The sequence below is a fragment of the Cynocephalus volans genome, chromosome 6 (genome assembly GCF_027409185.1).
Source record: "Cynocephalus volans isolate mCynVol1 chromosome 6, mCynVol1.pri, whole genome shotgun sequence".
Lineage (NCBI taxonomy): Eukaryota > Metazoa > Chordata > Mammalia > Dermoptera > Cynocephalidae > Cynocephalus > Cynocephalus volans.
In genome coordinates this window covers 137334645-137356581 of record NC_084465.1, presented here as the reverse complement: position 1 = coordinate 137356581, position 21937 = coordinate 137334645, and the positions used below count along the sequence as shown (strand labels likewise).

The window sequence follows — 21937 nt, the reverse complement described above, 5'->3', positions numbered from 1 at the left end:
TGTTTCTAAGTACAAGAGGTGTTGGATGCTTTTGATTTATTAACAACTTGTTCTTGACCCAATGGAGTTTTCTCAACCCCAGCCCATCTTAGATGCTGGAGGTGTGGACATGAGTTAGCAGATGGGATCACCCCTCTCTCATAGCCAGACCAGTACGACCTGGCTAAAACCAGTTCTGATGGGATTTAACATTGGTAGCTTTGCCCCTTTGTCTGAGCCCAGATGCAGCACTAGGCTCACAAGTAAGATTGGCTAAACCGGCGTAGACTCCTCTTCTCTACTCAACCTCTGAAAGATGAGAGTGCCCCAGGGATTATTCCTGGGCCTTTTCTTTATATTTTCTCATTCGATCCCATGGCTTTAAATATCACCCACTTGCCCATGACTCCCACTGGCCTTTTTTCTGAGCTCTGAACTTGCCCACCCAACTAGTTGACATCTCCACTTGGATGTCAAAGTGACAACTAGGACTTAACATGTCTGAAAGAGAGCCCAAGTCCTCCTCCATACCTGTTCTAATTTGTCACCCAATCCTCTTTGATTTACAACCCAAATCCACTTCAAATCCATCCTCTGCTGACACCATGGTGCATCCACTATCATCTCTCATCTGTGGTGTTTCCTGACTGGTTTCCTGCCAGTACTGCTGTTCTTACCTAGCAACATTTTCTCCATATTTTTAAAATGAAGTCATAGTTGTAAAATGTAAAACACATCTTGTCACTTCCCTGCTCAAAAATCTCCAATGCTGGGGTTAGGGTTAGGGTATGAAAAGAGTTTTGTGGATGGACGGTGGTGATGATAGCACAACAAGGTGAATGTACTTAATGGCACTGAAATATGCACCTAAAAATGATGAAGATGGTAAATTTTAGGTTATGTGTATATTACCACAATTAAATTAAAAAGCCTTTAATGAATGTACAATTTAATTAGAGTGAAATTGAAACTTATTATCCTAGCCTACATGCTCTACATTGTGTGGTTTCTCTTATTTCCCCTACTCTCCTCATTTAAAATAAGCTGCCTTCCCCACCTTACCCCCTGGTTCCAGTCATACTGGCCTTCTGGTTATTTTGTGATCACACCAGGCTTGCCCTGTCTCAGAGGTTACGCTGGCTCTTCCCTTCGCCATATCTGTTCCCTGCTCTGGCTTCTTGCTGTTATCTACTTCTCTAGCCTTGGTCAATTTTTATTATATTCCATTTATATATGACTTGATAAGTGCAGTGCTTATCACTACCTGAAATTCTGCTGATTGTTTGTTTCCTGACTGTCACCCCCTCTTCCATCACCCCCCAATGTAAGCCCCATGGAAGCAGAGACCTTATCTGAGATGTTCACTGCTTTATCTCTAGCAGCTAGAACAATGTCTCTGGATCTTGTTTTGTGTAATGAATCTTCTGGGAATCTAGTGAGTCTGACGGACCTTTCTCAGGATAAAATTTTTAGATGAGTAAAATAAAATACATAGACTTACAAAACAAACCAATTATATTAAAAGTATCCAAATTCTCTTTAAAGAATTATATATACAATACACAGTTTTTAAAAAAGAATTATAGCTAATAATTCCAAATCTTTTAAAATTTTGATATATATGTGTCTCTTTATGAACACAATGTCCTTTTAAAATTTTCTTTGGGGTTAAATCTAGTAAAAATTGTAATCACTCATAATTTAAAGGTAGTAAAGATCATAAGCCATATTCTTAAGTATCTGCTGCAACTGTTGTGTAAAAGTCTATGTAATAAAGTTACACGTCCTGCTAATACTACCATGGTTTGCTACCAACATTCAGGTTGGAAAGAAATGCTCGTTTTCCAATTAGAAGTTAATGAAATTAAACATGTAAATTGTTTCTCATCCAAATTCAAAAATTCCATGATGCAGAGAATGTCTGGCACATAGTAGAAACTCACTAAATACCAAATGAACGGAATAGTAAATAAATTCCTACTCAACTCTATGCTTTATTTAACTAGAATCAATGTTAGTCTGTTTTCGAAAATCTTGACCTACTTCTAGGGTATGTTTATAATTTATTAATGAGCTTTATTGATTGAATAGTGTCCCTACCAATAAAGGATATGTTAAAATCCTAACCCCCAGTGCCACTGAATGTGATCTTATTTGGAAATAGGGTCTTCACAATGATAACCACCTCAAGATAAGATCATTAGGGTGGGCTCTAATTCAATATGACTGGTGTTCTTATAAAAGTGGAGACATTTAATAACACACATGTGCAGAGAGAAAACTACGTGAGAAAGCTCAGGGGGAAATGACGTGATGAATGCAGAAAGCAGGGTGACGCATTTACAAGCCAAGAAACGTCAAAGATTATCAAAAACCACCAGAGGCTAAGAAAAAGACCCGGAAGAGATTCTTCCTCATATCCCTCAGAAAGATCCAACCCTGCCAAAACCCTGACCTCAGACTTCTAGCCTCTAGAACTGTGAGACAGTAAATTTCTGTTGTTTAAGCCATCCAGTTGGTGGTACTTTATTATGGCATTTCTAGGAACCAATACAGATTTTGCTACAGGGACATGGGATGCTGCTGTAACAAATACCTAAAAATGTAGACATGGCTTTGGAATTGTGTAATGGGTAGATACTGGAAGAGTTTTAAGATGGTAAAAAAAGCCTAGATTGCCTTGAAGAGACTGTTGGTAGAGATACAGATGCTAAAGGAGATTTTGGTGAGGGCTCAGAAAGAAAAGAGAAGAGCTGTAGAGAAAACGTCTGTCATCTTAGAGAACAGATATATTATCATAAGCAGAATGTCGCCAGAAATATGAACCCTAAAGCTGCTTCTGGTGAGGTTTTAGATGGAAACAAGAAAAACATTAGAAACTAGAGGAAAGGTGACCCTCTTTATAAAATGGCAGAAAACCATGCTTTGTTGGATAAAACTAGAATTTGTAAATGATGCACTCAGATATTTAGCTGAGAATATTTCCAAGCAAAGTGTTGAAGGCATGGTCTGTTTCCTCCTTGCTACTTTTAGTAAGATATGAGTGAAAAGAGATAAATTAAGGAACAAATTTTTAAGCAAAGAGGAAGTAGAACTTGAAGATTTGGAAAATTCTCAGTCTGTGCATATTGCAGAAAATGAGAATGCAAATTTGGAAAAGAACACAAAGGCTGTGGCTTGTGAATCCAATTAATCATGGTAGCAGAAATACTGCTGGCTTGGACTGCAGGTGACAGAGATGGGATGAAGTGAAGAAAGGCTGTGAGACTTCTGGAACTCTGGGGAGGAAACTGGCTGATAGAACCATTTGGCTGAAAATGTGTTATCCTTCAAGAAAAGGGAAGAATGACTGTGACGGTGGTTCATTAGCTGGAAAGGCTGGAGCTGCAACTACTGGCCCAGAGGAGCCCTCCTAGAATCCAGAGGGCAGAGCTAGTCCAGGGCTGAAGAGTTGTAGCCACCTCTCTGGTGCGCCGAGAAGGTAACCTCAGAGGCCAGAGCATCAAGCCACAGAGGATTATTCTCAAAGCTTAAAATCTAATGAAATTTTCTCTCCTAGGTTTCAGACTTGCTTGGGACCCATGACTCATTTTCTCCTTCCAATTTTTCCCTTTTGGAAATGGCAATGTCTCTCTTGCCCCACCACTGTATTTTAAAAGCAAGTAACTTTATTATCTGGTTTCACAGGTTCACGAATTTACCCCAGAAAGAATCATACCCCAATTCTTGACCTAACTGATTTGGATGATTTAGATGGTGAGTTTGGGGACTTTGAGTTGATGATGTTTGGATGAGATTTTGGACTTAGAGTTACTTCTGGAATGATCAAGACTTTTGGAGATGTTGGGAGGAGTGAATCTATTTTATACATAGGAAGAACATGAATTTTGGGGGATCAGGTGGTGAAGTGCTATGGGTTAAATTGTGTCCCCCAACACAGACATGTTTAAATCCCAACCCCCAGTACCTCAGGATGCAACCTTATTTAGAAATGTCTTTATTGAGGTAACCAAGTTAAAATGAGGTGTTAGGGTGGACCTAATCCAATGTGACTGGTATCCTTTTAAAAAGGGAAAATTTGGAAACAGAATGCAGTAAGGGAGGACTATGTAAGGCCACACGTGGAGAAGGTCACATGAAGATGGAGGCAGGGCGATGCATCTACAAGGCAAGGAACACCAAAGATTGCCAGCAGACCGCTAGAAGCCAGGAGAGGGGTATAGAATGGACAGATGCTCCTTCGTACCTCTAAGAAGGAACCAAACTCGCCTGTACCTTGATCTCAGACGTCTGGCCTCCAGAACTATATTTCTGTTGTTTAAGCCACCAATTTTGTGGTACTTTGTTATGGCAGTCCTAGGAAACTAATACGAGTAATTGAATTTATGTTTAGAAATGTCTCAGACACTCTGAAGGTCTAAGCATGCTGAAACTAACACAGTTAGTTGAAACTAACCATGCGCATGAGTCCTTCTCTTTAGCCAGTTTCTGCTTTGGTTGCATCGGGTGCAATTGCTTGGGCATGGTGTAATTTCCAGATGAAAGACTGAGTTAGGGCACCACCAATAGACTTCTATACACACCTGTAATAAATTGGCAGTGATGGGCTGGCCAGTTAGCTCAGCTGATTAGAGTGTGGTGCTATAACACCAAGGTCAAGGGTACAGAACCCCATACCAGCCAGCCACCAATAAATAAATAAATAAACAAATTGGCAATGAGAAGGACTCCCCTGTGAGTGGGGCCCATGAAGAAAGAACTGAGCTCAGCCTCAGTGGGTTAAAAAAGCCAGAAATCTGGCCCTGAGATTTCTCACAGAGGAAGCATGGTGGATGGACAGTTGGATAACACTGTGGGAAATGTCTCTCTGCTCAGAAACTTTTAAAGATTCTCTTTTACCCAACTGATTAAGTCAAAGGTTCCCTGCCTGTCTTTTAGGCTTCCCCACAATCTGACTCAACTCTCCAACACATGATAACACTCCCACTCTCCACTACAACACAGTGATTCCATACTGTGTGCCGAGTACTGCAGGAAAGCATTTTACAGACATCGCTCAGGCCCCACAACAATGCTCGAAGTGAGGTATCACCCCATTTTACAGTTGATGAAAATGATGTTGGGCCGACCCCATGGCTCACTCGGGAGAGTGCAGCGCTGGGAGCGCAGCGGCGCTCCCGCCGCGGGTTCAGATCCTATATAGGGATGGCCGGTGCGCTCACTGGCTGAGCCTGGTGTGAGCGACACCAAGCCAAGGGTTGCGATCCCCTTACTGGTCACAAAAAAGGGAAAAAAAAAATGATGTTAAACATTTCATTAATTTGCTCAAGGTCCCACAGCTAGGAGGTGAAAGATGAGTTCTAACCCGGGTCTTTCTGACTCCAAAACACACACTCCAAACCACTCTGCCATGGGACAAGAACAACTGATGGAACTCTGCAAACTGGAGAAAGCACACTCTGCACACTCTTAAAAAGTAATAAAAAGGGGAAATTAGGGAGCAATGGGCAGAGCTCCCGGGTATGGTCAAATTCACTGGTATGTAAAGTGAGGGCGGAGGAGGTGAAGTCTACAAAGAGGATGGGGAAAGAAGCTACATGGTTGCAGATTTTATTTCAATGTAAGGAAATAAGGAAGACCATTCTAATCATGAGAGCCACAGAAAGTAGTGCGTTCCCTGTAAAATCAGAGGTAGACTAGCTGTACATAGGGAGAAATAGTGTAGTTAAAAAATATAGTGTAGTAGATGAACTCTAGGATTTTTTTTTTCAGTTTTAGAATTCTGTGGAATAATGTCAACATTTGATACTACAAGCAAGGGCAAGAGTAGACTTTTAAAAGTTGGATCTGATGCACACAAAACTTTTTTTCAAGAAGAGCATTACCCTAACAACAAGGACTGGGAGGGAATGAAGAGAGAAAAGAAGCAACAGGCAAGGACACCAGTTGGTGAAGGTTGCCAGAGTCCTAGTGTTCATTAACAAAGTGTTCTTTGTGCTCCTTGAACAAAAACAATCAGGGCAAATGGTCTGACACTGGATCTGAATATTCGAAAATTCAGGGCAAATGGTCTGACACTGGATCTGAATATTCGAAAATTTGGGAAACCATGCCAGAAACTCAAGTGTATGGTGGCCCTGGAAATGAGGGCCTAACTAGGAAGTTAACAGTCATGGAAAATAAGGAGCTGGTGCAAGAGAGATGGAAAAGGAAGAATTCATGGAATGAGGTGACTTTTTGCATATGGCGGGCATACGGTTATGCAGTGGATATGGTGGAGGCAAGGAAGAGAAAGCCTGCAGTCACATACGACAAAATTATTGATACTGAGTATATAAGAAGATGACAGACCCACTGAGAGAAACTGGGGTGTTCTGTGAAGAAGTAATTGTTAAGCCCAATTGTTTAGTTAATGGTATCTTACCAATGACCTCTCAGAGGTACTGAAAAGAGGGAGCTTTATTTCCTTCAGTTTAGCAGGTCTGTCCAGCAGTGCGCAGATATTACTGGTGCTGTGCATCTCACCTGCGTGCACTACTGTGGAAAAGTAACGTGCTCAAGAGACCAGGCTCTGGAGACAGATGCCCCTGGGGCAGTCTTGGCTCAACTACTCCCTGGCTGTATGATCTTTTTACCCCGTGCCTCAATTTCCTCATTTGTAAAATGGGGACTAAATTGTTTTTATCTATAAAGGTTAGAGATTTAACTAAAGTAATACAGACAGACATGTTTAGAACTGTGCTTGGTAAACAATATTTGTTCGATAAGTGTTGCTGTTATGTTACTATGACTATGACGACTACTGCTACTACTACTGCTACCACCACTACCTAAAACAGGTCAACAAAATCTCATCGAATATGTTAAGGATGTTAAGGACTTAAGCAATGTAAAATATAGACCAAAATATTTGGGTCTTTCAAACTTGGCACTGCCCAGGATTCCTGACATGTCATGGTCTGAAGTAATTGTACTCTGAAGGACTCAAAAGAATTCCTGAAATAGAGCTCTGGGGTCCCAAGACAGTCTGGAGAGGCCCATGAATCTTCCAGAATTATCTTGCCCCTACTGTACCTTTTCAAAGGAGATCTGCTCCTGTTTTGGGCTAGCTTTGTACCTCATTTGGTGCATATGTAAATTGCTTTTCTTTATTCCCCCAAGAATCTCCCTAGTCTATTATGATTTATGACAGGCATCCCTAAGAAAGAACTATAATTCTAAAAGAATGAGGAAGTTTTTAACAAGAATAAAGGACAGAGCACTAGATTAAAGTTCAGACTCTACTGTTGATTTAGTGTATGTCTTAAGTTCTCTAAAACAGTTTCCTCTCTTAAAAGATGGGAATTATGTCCTCTTGGTCACCTTCGGCATACAGGTCAAAGGAGAAAATGAAACATAAAAGCACTGCGTAAGTGTAAAATACTTTGTAAGATATTAATGATGTCACTATATTGATCCTCATTATTCTCAAAGGATAGAAGAGATCTACAAAATTCTCCAAATTCAAAGAATATCACTGATAGTGTATAATTTTCATTACTTTCTGTTGCTCTGAAGATTGAACAAGATCACGTTTTAAATGGAAATAATAAATTCATCCTGAGGTGGTAACACAATTCATTGTGTGCTTACTACGAGCCAGGCACTACTCTAGGAACTTGATATGCATAATCCTATGTGATTTCTTAAAACAACACTCCAGGAAGAAACTAGGTTGTCCCTGTTTTCCTCACAAAAGAACGAAGGCTCAAAGAAATTAAATAACTCACACAAGGTCTCACAGTCAATGTCAAAGCTGGGGTTCAAATCAAGGTCTGCTCTCTCTCAGCTGTATTCCCAGGTCATACCCTTTTCTAGCTGTCAATTCACTCTCCTGAACACCAGCCTCATAGAACTCATGATCCCAATGCGGACCTCCAGGGAGGTTTTCAAATAGCCTCATCAACCTTAAATCTGGGAATGTTAAGTATCTATGGAATTTCGCATTCACAACTACTTATCTAATTATTTTTCAAAATTTAATCTTATTTTTAATCCCCATTTTCTGCAGTAGCAATTATTTTTGCACCATCTTCATTTAGTGATTAAGATATGATACATATAAATTACCACATATGTTATAGATACAAATACACATCTCTGGGGGAAATGACACAAAAAAGAGTTGCACTTTTCTTGAAACACATTTTGCATTCAAAGTCAGAAAGATTAAAGAAAAAGTTGTATGAGATAGAAGAAAAGCATATGGAATCAGACAGATCTAAGCTCACAAATCCTAGCTCCACCATTCACTAGCCTTATCACTTGACAAAACGAATTAGTTCTTCAAGTTTCAGTTTCTTCTTCTATAAAACGAGAACACTGGCACCTATACTTTGCTGCGTTGTCATAAAATTTAAACTTAATAGTACAGAATGTAAAGTTCCTACAATAGTGCTCAGTAGCTGTTTCTTCTCTTGTGACCAGCCACACCCACAAACAGAAACTAAATACTGGAAGAGTGTTCCCCAAAAGAAGTCATTGAAAGATGCAAAGCGTCTTGTGACAGACCAAGACACTTTAGGACAGGAGGAGTACATGGGCCAGATGTACAAAGCAAAATCTGAGCAGATAGTAGGGGTGACTAGTATACCACATTCTTCCTTCATCTCAGTTGCTCCAGGAGATTGGGACCTTGTCCTTCAAAGAGGCAGTTTAGGGTAGTGGTTAGAAGTACCAATTACAGAGACAAATCTAAGTCCAAAGTCTGACTGACTTTGGGAAAGTTTCTTAACCTCAGTAATCATCAGTTTTCTCTCAGGAATAATAATGATGAACTCATTACAACCTCATATCAGTGCTTACCTTGGCACATAATAAATCATCTGTAAAGAAGCAATTACAGCTTAATAATAATAATAATAAGTGATATGGGAAGGTTTGCTGCCTGAATGGCTTTCAGAATCTAGAGTCCTACAGATTTAAGCCAAGGTGAAAAAAAACAAAACAGAAACAAAATAAAACAAAGATCTTCCCTGGGCTGTAGTGGGCCAGCATCCTGTTGTTTTACTCTTGTTGTCATTTGGACCTTCCACTATTCCCTCAAAATTCCCGGCCTGGCTAAGAGTCTTGGAGAGCCAAAGCAACTCCTGGGTGGCATGAAGGTGGAGGGTCCGGCCCAGCTCCAAGCTACCCTTTAGGAGACCTGGAGCTCTGGTCAAGGTTTGGAAAGCCCCTAAACACCACTAATAAAAGCAATGCCAACAACAAAACGATTTATTTCCAGAAAATCCTTGATAGCTCTGCCCTCAGGGAACTGAGTCCCCTGGCAAGGTTCTGAGGCTCCATCCAGTACCAGCACCTAAAGAGCATTTCCCAAGCTCCACACTTCAGCTCCCCCCTTCAGCATCAGCCCAACAGCATGTCTAACTGGACCGCTGTACCTGTTATTTTTACATTTCTGCCCTCACTTATGTTAAAGTTCCCAGCTCTTCATTTACCAAAGGTGTTTTATGTTGTTTGACTTTAAAATAAAAGATCAGTAAGAAAGAAAATTTAACTCATCGAGTTAATCCCAGATGAGTAAGAATCAGATCTGAAGATCTAAAAGGAAAAATCATTAGTATCAGAAATGATTTGTCCTTAATATCTTTATGTGGATCAGTACAGTCATTAACTAAACTGCTAGTTCAATCAATGATAAATAATAAATAGTAAATTTTGATTTATTTAAAATATTTCTGCATTGTTATGGAAGTATTTCCCCCCCACAAGAGTAATAGAATTTACCAACATTAGAAAGTATTATTTTTTTAAATCTAAGTCAAAAAATCAGCTGCTTAAAAAATCATAATTGGTTAATTGTCAAAGCATGCCTTAGATCTGTTAACTGCAATGTAAACATTTTAAAATAGACATTACTTTCAGTTTTACACAAAACTTAAATTCTATATGATAACCTTGAGATTATGATTTGTGCAAGCTAACTCCAATAACTTTACGTGGTTTAGTGTACAGAAGAATTAGGTCCAGCGTTACTACTTAGGACTCATGGATTCATGCTAACTCCAGTCTTATTAATATATGTCATTTGTTAGTATCACTCAGTTAAAATGACCGTAGAAAAATTACAGAAGGTACCATAATATCAGTACATTTACAGAAATAACAATTATAACTTCCCATTAATCTCAAATTACATACAGTTTTGCTATGCTCGCATCCTTATGCACAGTACATTAGAAAATATCTTTATTTTTCATATAATACGAAAGCATCACAGGGATTCCCTGCTAAAGAATTCTACTTACCATCCTATAATTTTTTTGTAAAAATGACGTTTTCTGTATAAGAGAACTTTAACGGGAAGCCAAATCAATAGAGTCACTAAAGCCACATAGGCAATAGAACAGGAAACAATCAGCCAGTAATTTGTTTTCTCATGTATCGTCCTTGTCCTTTGATAGGCAGTAGCAAACTGTTCCACAATCACAAGTGTGGGGATGGAGAAAGCTGCAAACTCCAGAAGCTCAAAAACCACGAGCTTAATTATTCTTCTAGAAGCCATCCTGAGAAAATAAATGCAAGCTGCTGAGGGTCCAGCTCTCCCAGTTTTGATTGTGAGCAGCGTATGGACATGCAGATACTGAACTAGGATCAAGTTCCTTGTACTCAAATCACTAACCAGTGACTTTTTATTCTTTTATTGACCCTCATGCGGTTCAATGATCTTCTAACTTAACAACCATGGTCTCTTAAAGAAACAGGGCCATTGTGGAAGTGATCACTAAATGTATTTGCCCATTTGTTATGAGAAGTCAAATGAACTTGGAGCATTGGTAAAAAAGGTTTTTTAATGTAGTGTTTGTTGCTAATTTTCCCACACAAAAAAATTTATGTAATTAACATTCAACCCTTGTGAAGTAGAACTGTTGGAATAACATTATTTTAGAGTTAAAGGGGAAGAAGAGTTGTAATCCAATCCCCTATTTTTACATGTGAGCAAATTCAGGCAAAGAGAGATGCCCAAATCCTGAGTCTTCATCTTTGAACACTACCCCTCATTTTTTTTCTAAGTGTTTGAAAAGGGAGTTTGGATTCACTTTGTCAACCAGGATATCCTGATACTCAAAATATTTATTCATCATTGCACACTAATTGCCATATTACACAAATTAACATAATTTTTATTTTGCTAGTCAGGAAACTAAAATGGTGATATTAGAAACCAGTTATCAGGATTAACACACTAAGAGCTATCAATAGCTAGTTCAAAAGCATGTCAAATATTTATTTATTTTTTATTTTTTTGGCAGCTGGCTGGTATGGGGATACAAACCTGTGACTTTGGGATTATCAGCCCCTCGCTCTCACAAGTGAGCTAACCAGCCATCCCTTATGTCAAATATTTAAAAATGAACAATGTCTCCATTAAACAAAATTTAAAATGCACATTGTCAGTGCTCAAATATGTTGCTTACATTCTTTCTTCAAAAAAGATATTTGAGCACCGACAACGAGCATTTTACTAGGTGTCAGGGTGTGAAGATGAATGAGTGACAGAAATGCCTGTCCTGCAAATGCTCACAGTTCAAAGGAGGAAACAAAACTAGGAACAATGAAAAAGAATTAAGGTCAGAAGTATAAATAAATGCTATGGTAGCACACGGGAGAACTTCATGTTTGGGCTGTGGGAAGGTGGGGGAAGAGAAGGACGATCAAGATGGATGAGAGGACTAGGGGTGTCGGTGACATTTCAGACAGGAAAAAAAGAGGCAAGGAGGCTCAGTGACTAATGAGTCTGGCATAGCAGGGAATAGGAAGTGATGTTAGAAAAACTGGTTGGGGTCAGAATGTAAATGTCTCATTAAGGATTGGGGTGTGACCGTGTGTGGAGGGGGTGAGGTGGCAGGCAGTGAGAAGACAATGTTTTCTGAACACAGGAGTCACTTGATCATTTGGAAAGGAGAGTCAATGCCGATGTGAAGGACAGAAGTGGCACCACCTGGAGGTAGGGAAGCCAGCTGGGAGCCACAGAGGAGCCTCAAATGAGTGGCGTGGGAGCGCCGAGGACACGCACCAGCACACGTCGACTGCAGGCCTTCTCTAAGCTCGCTTCCTCTGCTGGATTCCCCCGCGCCTGCTGTTGGACGGATGCAGACCAGTATTTCTCCAGGCTTCTCTCTCCCAAGGCCCTTGGCAGAAGGGCCCCACGCTGTCTGACTGTCAGCAGGCACCCTAGGATTCTGGTGGTGTCTCAGGGTTAATGCCCTCTGCCCTTCCCCTACAGGATAATCAGCTGGCCACTTCCTCCAGCTATGTGGTTATTTTATTCGAAATTCAATTTTGAAGCCACTGATGTTTAGAAGTGACTTGAAATGAAAGAAGAGACTTGAAAGAACAATGACAAGAATATGAAAGGATGGTGCAGAAACCTGAGGTGCGGTTCCATTGTCAACTATTTCTCATATCATATAATTGACATCAATTTTCTATATTTTTGTCCCTGACAAAAATTTCTATTTAAATGATACTAGATACAAATTATATTTTAACCTCCTCATTTTTTGTCTTCAGTCATCAGTGCTATTATGTTGTATTATAATTTCTTCTACAAATTTTGTGTATTGATAGGAATTATGACCAGAGCATTTGAAGAGAGTTATTGAATAAAAATATCCTGACTGCAGGGGAAAGAAGTCTCTTGCCCAGGTCTATAATTTCATTTTGAATGCTCAATTTTTACTACCACTTATGGGAATTTAAAACTGACACTAGCTTTGTATTGCTCACCTACAATTTTCCTCTGGTTCATAATCTTCCTTCACCTTTACCTTCAAAGATAACACCAAGAGCATTAGCATTCATGTGACCTGACCTGCTGTTTGCCACCAGATGGAATACTCTGATCACTAGCTGTGCTTTTTTTGAGGGGGAAGGAGGCTGTGATTCTCGCCCTCTGCCCACTGTGATCCTAAATCCATGTAACGAAACGACTCCCTGTGTTAACATGGTCCACTGGCTATGTACTGTATGCAGATAATGGCAGTCCCTACTTACTTACACTCTGCGTAGGGAGATGACACAAACATACAGCTAAGACCTAAGAACATTCACGGAGTATGCTGAGCAGGTTAGGGCTGTGCAGGGCTACCCTGCCCACAGTCCTCTATCCTCCTCTACCCACACCTACCTGGACGAATAGGCACTGGGCCTTAGAATGTCCAGCAATCTTGTATGGCTTGGCATAAACTGGGCCAATCAGAGTCTCACCCTTTGGAATTTGAACTAAGAAACACGGGGAGAATTTGGTAAATGGAGCTAAAGGAGGCCATGATTTTGAGTGAGAATTAGAGCAAGCCAAACTGTTAGAACCACCACTGGCATGTTGTTAATACTCAGTAACTATCTGATGGATGAATGAATGAATGAATGAATGAATGAATGAACCAATAGATGGTGAGGGAACAGAAGTGGGGAAGTTGATCTGGAGAGTAAGCAGACTAGAACAATCAACAGGGAAAAGAAAGACCAGTTTCTAAACGTGCCTCAGTTGTTGAACTTTCTAGTTCATGCATGTATGTCCCTACAAAAAGAGGTCTTTGTTCTTTGCAACAAAAAGGGCTTGAGTATAAGACGAAGAACTATATTTATGAGCAGGGGCCAAATATCATTCAGAAACAACATGTAAAAATACTAGATGATTCAGAGGAGAGGACTAAAAAAATTGAAGTAGAGTTCATCAGAGAAGGCTTCTCAGAGGATGTGAGTTTGGTCCTATACGGATCTTTCTGTTGACTCAAAGCAATGTCTACATATTGCTACAGCAATCTTCTCTGTCTATTGCAATGACATTTCCTTTGAAAAGTAGTTCTAAGAATGTTCATGATGTAGTGAGTTGGTTTGGGATTAGGAGAGAGAAGCAAGTTGCAGGTACTATGTATAATGATATGAATGGCTCAATCGCATTTTAGTTTTAAAATACTGTAGTTATAGATTTATATGCAAATTTTAAAATCCAGAAAGATACTTATCAAACAGTTAACAGTGCTGTCCCTGGGGAATGGGCAAGGCGAGGTGGGGGGGGTTCACATTTTATTTATTAATATTGCCATAGTTTGAATATTTCACAAGCATAAAAATTAGAAAATAACTTCAGACTAATAAAAATGAGTTTAAAAAGTAATACAGTTTCATATAAATTTTGTACTCTATTTTTTTTATTTTTCCTGCACTAATTTGTTTTCTCTTGCTTTTCCTTAAGCAGAAGCCAAGTAAACAAACGTTACTTCCCCTTATCCTTTTAATGGTAGTACTAAGGAGCAGTGAAATAGCTAAGAGACAAGAAGAGAGCCAGGGAAAGCCTTGAGTACCTGTCTCCTGCCTGGGCATTTTGGGTTGAATTGGACTGCCTTCTCCTCCTGTCATGGGAGAGGGCTAAAAAGCATAGACTTCATCCCTCAACACCCACTCTCTTTTCTCCTTTGTGCAATCTTTCCTCACTCTCCTCCATGCAGGATTAAGCATTTCCTCCTCTGGGTGAAAACATCTGAATACTTCTAGGGTAGCACTTTTCTCCCTATATTGTTTGTTTACACACCGGATTCCCTACAAAACCATATGCTCCTCGAAGGCAGAGTACATCTGCTTTTATTTTTGTATCATCATTTCTCAGCACAATGCCTAGCACATCATAACCCCTTAACACATATTTGTGGAAAGAATGAATGAACAAATGAAGTATAAGAGAAGTGGTGGGCAGGAGGGAGAATGTGCAGGACTATGATAAGGGCTAACTCTTCTTTTATTCCAAAGGAATGCTGTCTACCACACTGACTTCTAGGAAAAGAAATCACATACTACCAGTCCCAATAGAATCTATTCACTCAGTCCACAGGCTTCAATTCCCTTGCTCGGTCAACTTTACCTTTGCAGTGCTTGGTCCTAATTATAGCTACCAGATATCCTTCCTCCATAGCCATGACTCCTTAGGATCCCGAGGTAAGAAAGAAAAAACAAAGTCCCTGTGCATTGCAGAATTTATTTATTTTTACATTTTGAATAAAACACATAGTTCTAATTTTTAATTGACTCAGTTAAAACAAAACTCCTGTATACATATTTACAGAGATTATAAATTACAGAATTTATTAATGTCATGATGCATGTTAGGAAAAGACTAGGACCCTTTCCAAGCATTCACAAAATTTTCCATAAATGCCAATACTACAATATCTTCCCCAAGCTATTTTTGTAAGTGTATTTATTTATTAATATTACTATTTTTTTTTATGTTCTATAATGCTGTTGTGGAGCAGTTGGGGGTGAGGGGGAGAGGGAAAGGGAAAGGAAATAGGGTGGGAGGAGGAGCAGGATTGAGGCCTGCAGCACCCCCCTCATTCCTGCATTGTAGACCAGGGGACTTCCAGCATTGGCTTGGTCATTTCTAGACTGCATGCAAATGTCAGAGGGGTGTGGCTGAAGCCCTTGCCCCCCTACTGCCCCAGCTCGGGAAAGGCTGGGGCACCACCTGCAGTGGCTCCGTGGTTGTTGCTGGGCTGGTTGCAGGTGTCGGGGTAGGGGTGTGTGGCTGAGGCCCTCAGCCTCCCATCACCCCAGCTCGGGAGAGCCCAGGGCACTACCTGCAGTGGCTTGGTGATTGTCACTGGGTTGGTTGTGGGTGTTGGGGGGACATGGCTGAGGCCCTTGGTCCCCCACCCTCAGGACTGGTCGCAGTTGTCAGGGGGCATGGGTGAGGCCCCCAGACTTCCCCACTCCCTGGCTAGTTAGCCCAGGGGACTTCCGGTCCTTCTAGGTGTTATAGGTGTTGTTTGGTGATGAGATCTTTACTAGTTAATATCAAATTTTGTCTCTGGTCTGTGGGTATTTTGTTTTTTCTTTCAGTTCTGTGTTGGATTATTTGCTGTTCCTACCACTTAAACTCTGCTCTGGAACTGATTTGTTGTCCTTTGCCTACTTCTAAAATGGTGGAACTTCCTGTGGGGACCAGCACTTGAGCCCTGTGGTTGGGCTAAATTGCTGCTTTGCTGCCAATTCCCTGGGGAAGGCTTTTTGTACAGCTCAGATTTGAATGGTTGACTTTATAGGTGTTTACAGGACTCATGAGCTCCAGTACACCTGGATTGTATAGAAACTCTGGTTTGGGCCTGGGTCTTTTCATCAAACTACACCCCCTGTGGTTCTATATTCCTGATTGGTCTCCACTGAGTGGTCCTATGCTGATTGGGGGGCAGTTCAGCTATCCTTGCTGTGCCCCAGTGTTCTCCCAGTGGACCCATCTTCCCCACGGCCTATGCTCCAAACACTTCCCATGGCAAAGGCCATATGCCGGTCCCTTGAGGTGACTCACCAGCCTCTGAGTGGCTCCTTTTTTTCAGTTGTTGTGGCTCCTTGCTCCTATGTGAGTGCACAGGAACCTTCCCGTTAGTAGTCTTGCTGGCCTGGGGGCCACCAAGGCCCTCTTCTCCCCTGCTGCCTCCAAGCAACTCCATCTGGAGGGCACAGCTGCAGCTTTTGCTGGCTCCTAATTGGTGCGCTCAGCAGCTCCAGCCTGGAAGCAGCTGGGGCTCCAAACGGTCTGAACAGTCCTTTCTCTCATTGTGGCTTCTCCTGCTTTCATGCACTCCGTAGGTCTCTCCTCTTCCCCTGAGCTCTAGCAGCCCCAGCTTGGCTGTCGTTGCTTTCTAACAGTTGTAAACTGATTTGTGGGAGAAAGTGATGCTGGAGACTGTCTATTCTACCATTTTGACCAGAAGCCCATCTTTCCCAATCTTTTCCAATGTGTGTGCCCTCAAAAATGCATATTCCATAATGGACTCAAATCATTAACAAAGGAGGCTGGAGATGACTGTTTGGTATTTGTTTGACCCATGGCAGAGCCTTCAGTTATTCCAGTCTTTAGCCCTTCTAAAGTGTCATTTGCATGAATTTTACATAACAGATTGGGAGGCAGGGAAAGTTCCTTCATGACGGATAGAGCACCTAGCTAGGTTGGCAAAGAAATAAAATTTCATTATGCCAACACTAAGCTACCAGGAAGAAATAATGCTGGACCCCTGATTTAGAGACAAAGACAAAAGAAGATGAAGGGGGTTTTAAGTCACCTACCCTTCAGTTGGGACCCACTTATTCTAACCCTAATTCCTTCCTAAATCCCCTGATGAATCTGCCATGCAATGGCATTGCCAGTACCTGGAAACACATGGAGGGGGAAATTTTCAGTTTACCCAAATTCTTTATTTGAATTAGTCCAATACTAATTTGAAGATCTACACGCCTTAGTTTGCTCTTTAATGCTGGGTTTAACAACTTCCTGGTAGGAAACAGATTTGGTTTTCCGAAGCTGGATCTGTGGTGGAAAGACTGAGTCTTGTGGTTAGAATTCACTTCCACGTAGGAGTGTTGATGCAGTGTTTTTTATTTTAGTAAGCAGAAGATATCATTCTGTCAAGAGGAACACCTGTTCTCCACACTTCCAACTGTCATTTCCTTCCTGCAGGAAGTCAAAAATTGAAAGTCTCTAAAATTGTTAGGAAGATCATTTGTAATCTCAAGGTTTGTTCATTGTTTTCAGTGTAGCGTCTGTGAAACAAAGTGTATGAATTGCCAGGAATGTTCTGGCATATCCGTGGCTTGTTTCCTGTGATCGTGTAGTGTTGATGTGCAAAAAGGCAGAAGCTGGTGGCAGTGAAACTGCTCTAGGTATCGAGCTGGATGTATAGACAGCCTAGAGAAGAGATGAAAGCATGTCCCTGGGCCTAATTTACTGATTATCTACAATTTCCAAAGAGTTGCTGATCCTCATAAGCAGGTGTTACCAAATAAATCACTTGAGGTGAATTTAGTAAGATTATGTCACGACCTGATGTATGCCCCCTTTTAACCAATGTTATGCTATCATAGTCCAGACTATACTAACCTTACAGAAAAAAGTATAATTTCATCTGTCTGTCTATTAAACGAGCAACTTTGTAAGAGCAAAGACAACGTATTCGCTTCTGAACCCCTTTATAACTGGTGACTCCATTCTAAATTAACAAAATATACAGGGTGTCATTACTTTTAAAAAATAATTATGTTCCATTGAAATATGTTTTTCTGTTATAACTGCCCAGATCTTAAAAGAGGAAGAGAGGAAGAAAATGAATTAAGATTTTCCACTCCACTATATAGCCTTCACACAAAATGTGTGTGTGTAGTAGTATATAAATGGGAGCTAGAAATTAGAAAAATGATTACTAAAGAAAAAAGGAAGTCACTTCACTCCAACAATTCTCAAATTTTATTTTTCAAGGGACTACAACAATTTGAATTAGCCTTTCAGTATTCCATTATAATAAATTTAAGCAAACAAATAAAACTTAAAGGTAGATACAGTCCTAATCAATTAGCATAAATTCATCCCAAAGTTCACAAGCTTTAACCTAAATTTCCCAAACCTTCACTGTTGAGGACTTAATAAGTTTGCAGTTCTACAATTTGTCCTTACTTAAGTTAAAATAACTTCAAATCACTGTTAGTCATCCTGCCCATGTTCTCACAAAATAAGTGAAAATGATTTTCCAGTTAGTTTGTTCAATGTACATAAAACAGTAAAAATATAATTTCCAAGTGTCTTGCTTGTATGTAATGCTCCCTAGCTCCACTGGGTGGTGCAGGCTTTGTTTTTTGTTTTTTGTTTTGTTTTACAACTCTTGAGTTGATATTTTAAAGGATACTGTGGGTTTGGAATCTTCTAACCTAAATTATCCTTTTTTAAAATTTAGGCTATAAAGATGTGTGTCTTGTGGAAGACGATGTATGTTCTTATACTACGTAAATTTGGTTCATTCAGTTCTACAAACATTTAATGAGGTAAACCAAAGTCCTCCAGTGGCTTCCCATCTCATTTATGAAAAGCTCTAAGGCTTTAATAATTTTCAAAGCCCTCCAGGATCTCTCCCCCACCACCTTTCTCTGTCTTAATTTCCTATTACTCTGCACCTCACTGTCCTTCAATATTCTTCACACACACCAGGTATAAAGGCTTCAGTCCCAGACTTTTCTCTTACTGTTCTCTTGGGCTGAAAAGTTCTCTCAATATCCAAAAAGCCAACACCCTCACTTTCTTTAGGTCTTTTTTAAATGACACTTTCTCAGTGAGACCACTTATCTAAAATTTGAACACTTCGCGCCTCCAGTTTCCTATCCCTGTTCCTGCCTTATTTTTCTTCTTACCACTTAACAACATATAATGTTTATTTTACTTACTTATTATGTTAACTGTCTGTTTCTTGAGGGCAGAAATTATTTTTTTTTATCAATTTTGATCTGTTATATACTCATACCTAGATTTGTGCTTAGCACATAGTAAGATCTCTGTAAATATTTGTTGAGTAAGTGAATGAAATCCCAAATAAATTCAGTAGACTGCTAGCGACTGTGCTAATGCTGGGGTACACAGATAACTAAGACACATATTCTGCATTGTGGGCAGAGGAGAGGTACATGCTCAACCTGCAGGTTCAGTTAAAAGTTTTCTGAATCAAAACAGGTACATTCTCTGTGCTTAAGAATGAATGTTAAAAAATAAAATTACAACAGATTTAATTTAAAGATCTAATTGGCTTTTATCTGCAATTCATGAATTGGGTGTCATCCCATTCTATAAAATAGAATAAGAGCTCCAGAGGTCGGCTTTACAGGCAGAAAGGGCCTGAAGAAGACAGAAGCAAGGAACAAATGTGGATTAGTTGCTTTCCCTATAGGGTTAAAACAGAGACAACTTCCTTTTGCTGGCTCAGGTAAACTGAGCCCCTTCTCCTTGGTTGCTATGAATCCCCTGGGTTTTTTTGTTTGTTTTTAACTAGCCCCATTTCAAAGTTTAGTTTGAATACATAGCATTTCCATAAGTGACTCCATTCTGGTTTTGTTTGGTCTGGTCTGGTCTGGTCGGCTGGGGCCTAGTGAAGGAACCTAGTCCAAAATAATAGCTTCCCATAAATTTCATTTTACATTAATCTAGCTGGACTCTTTCAAAAGTCCTAATAGAAAATACTATTAAATTTGCTACAAACACTGAAATGGCTGAAGCCTGTATCTAATTAGCTAATTGCAAGCAACATTAGTCCCTGTCTCTTCTTATAATACTTAGTACATTATTAAATTCTAAACTTGTACTGTAGTTTCAAATGTACATGTTTTATTTCCTTTATTCATTTATGACTTCCTTAAAAGTGATGATAGTATCTTGTTGTGTTGGGGGACCCCAAGACCACCACCAGTTTCAATAATTTGCTAGGAGGACTCACAGGACTTAGCATATTGTCACACTCATAGTTTATTACACCGAAAGAACTTGAAGTACAATCATCAAAGGGAAAAGTGCATGGGTGAAGTCCAGGGGAGACCAGGTACAAGTTTCTAAGAGTCCTCTCCCTGTTGAGTCACATAGGCTACATTTAATTCCCTCAGCAACAAGTCGTGACAACACATGTGAAATGTTGCCAACCAGGAAAGCTCACTAGAGACTCAGTGCACAGGTTTTTATTGTGGGCTGGTCCTATAGGCATTCTCTCCCTTGCATGCACTCAAATTCCAAACTCCTAGAAAGAAAGCAAGTGTTCAGCGTAAACCACATTGTTCATGCAATCATTGAGGCACAGTGAGCCACTCTTTTCAGTTCTGGGAATGGTGGAAACCCTCCCGAAATCCAAGTTCCCAGACGCCAGTGAATGGCCAACTTTGTAAACAGGCCTTTCAAAATATAGCAGCCCGAGATAGGAAAAATAAGTTCTATTGGTGTACAGTAGAGCTAGGCACATCTATACTTAATAATAATTTACTGCATGTTATCAAATGGCTAGAAGACAGGAGATCAAATGCCCACATCACCAAGAAATGATTAGGTTTTGCAATGATGAATATGCTAATTACCCTGATTTGATCATTATACATTGTGCACACGTACTGAGTTAACTCTTCTCTGTCCACTTACTCATTGTTAGATTCTACCAGTGCTCGAACATCTGCTGTATTCCACTTTCAACTTTATGTTATTGCTAAAATGAGATAATGGGTATCAAGGAAATGAAAATGTTATACATACAAAGAATTATGGTTACATTTTAAAACTGTTCACATGTAACAGATAGGATATTGATGGAGGGGGGAGAGGGATGGGGAAGGAGGATTTGGTAAATGGACACAAAAATCAACTACACTGTATATTGATAAAATAAAATTAAATTTAAAAAAACAAAAAACTGTTCATATATATATTTTTAAAACTGTCTTGTCACTTCATTTATTTATTTTTTTGGTTCTTGTATTACTTAAACATGAAAAACCAATTTCATGTAAATAGTTAGCTAATCATCATAATACAGACATAAATAAAATGTAATTTTAAAAATTACCACCATAGAGGTAATGGCCCAAATATGATTTCTATTTTTAACATCTATTTAGGATCTGACCTAAGGTATTTAAATTAATCTATATGACCCTCCTCTGTAATGATAATGATACTTTGAACTTATATCACAGGGCCAGTATCAGACTGTTAGTAGATCGATTCAGGCTAGTAGCAAACCTATTAGTCTCAATAATTAAAGGGTTTCTGGTTTTTTTTTTTTTTTTTTATGGCTGGCCTGTACAGGGATCCGAACCTGTGACCTCAGTGTTACAAGGCTGCACCTTAACCACCAACTGAGCTAAACCAGCCAGTCCTTTCACCTGTCTGCACCGCCCCCCCCGTGGCACCTGGCTGGTATGGGGAATCAAACCCTTGAGCCTGGTGTTACAAAGCAACTCTCTATTCAAGTGAGCTAACCAGCCAGCCCCAACTAAAAAGTTTTGAGTGACTGAACAACTCTACTTGCTGGTAGGATCCACGTCTGCTGATAATAAAGAATTTTTTGGCAAGACTGTGATAAAGTCTGAGGTGAATTCCTGTGATTCACCACCGTGCTGCAGGAAT

At 39.9% G+C, this 21937-nt stretch overlaps 1 protein-coding gene across 1 annotated transcript in view; it reads right to left on the bottom strand.

The window, feature by feature from the left end:
- The window catches only part of TMEM236 (transmembrane protein 236), a 34287-nt gene extending 23762 nt beyond the window's left edge, over positions 1–10525 (bottom strand). The window contains exon 1 of the mRNA XM_063098693.1: positions 10269–10525. Within this exon, the coding sequence (XP_062954763.1) occupies positions 10269–10525 (257 nt within the window). The remainder of the gene's footprint in view (positions 1–10268) is intronic.
- Between the last annotated feature and the right edge of the window lie 11412 nt (positions 10526–21937).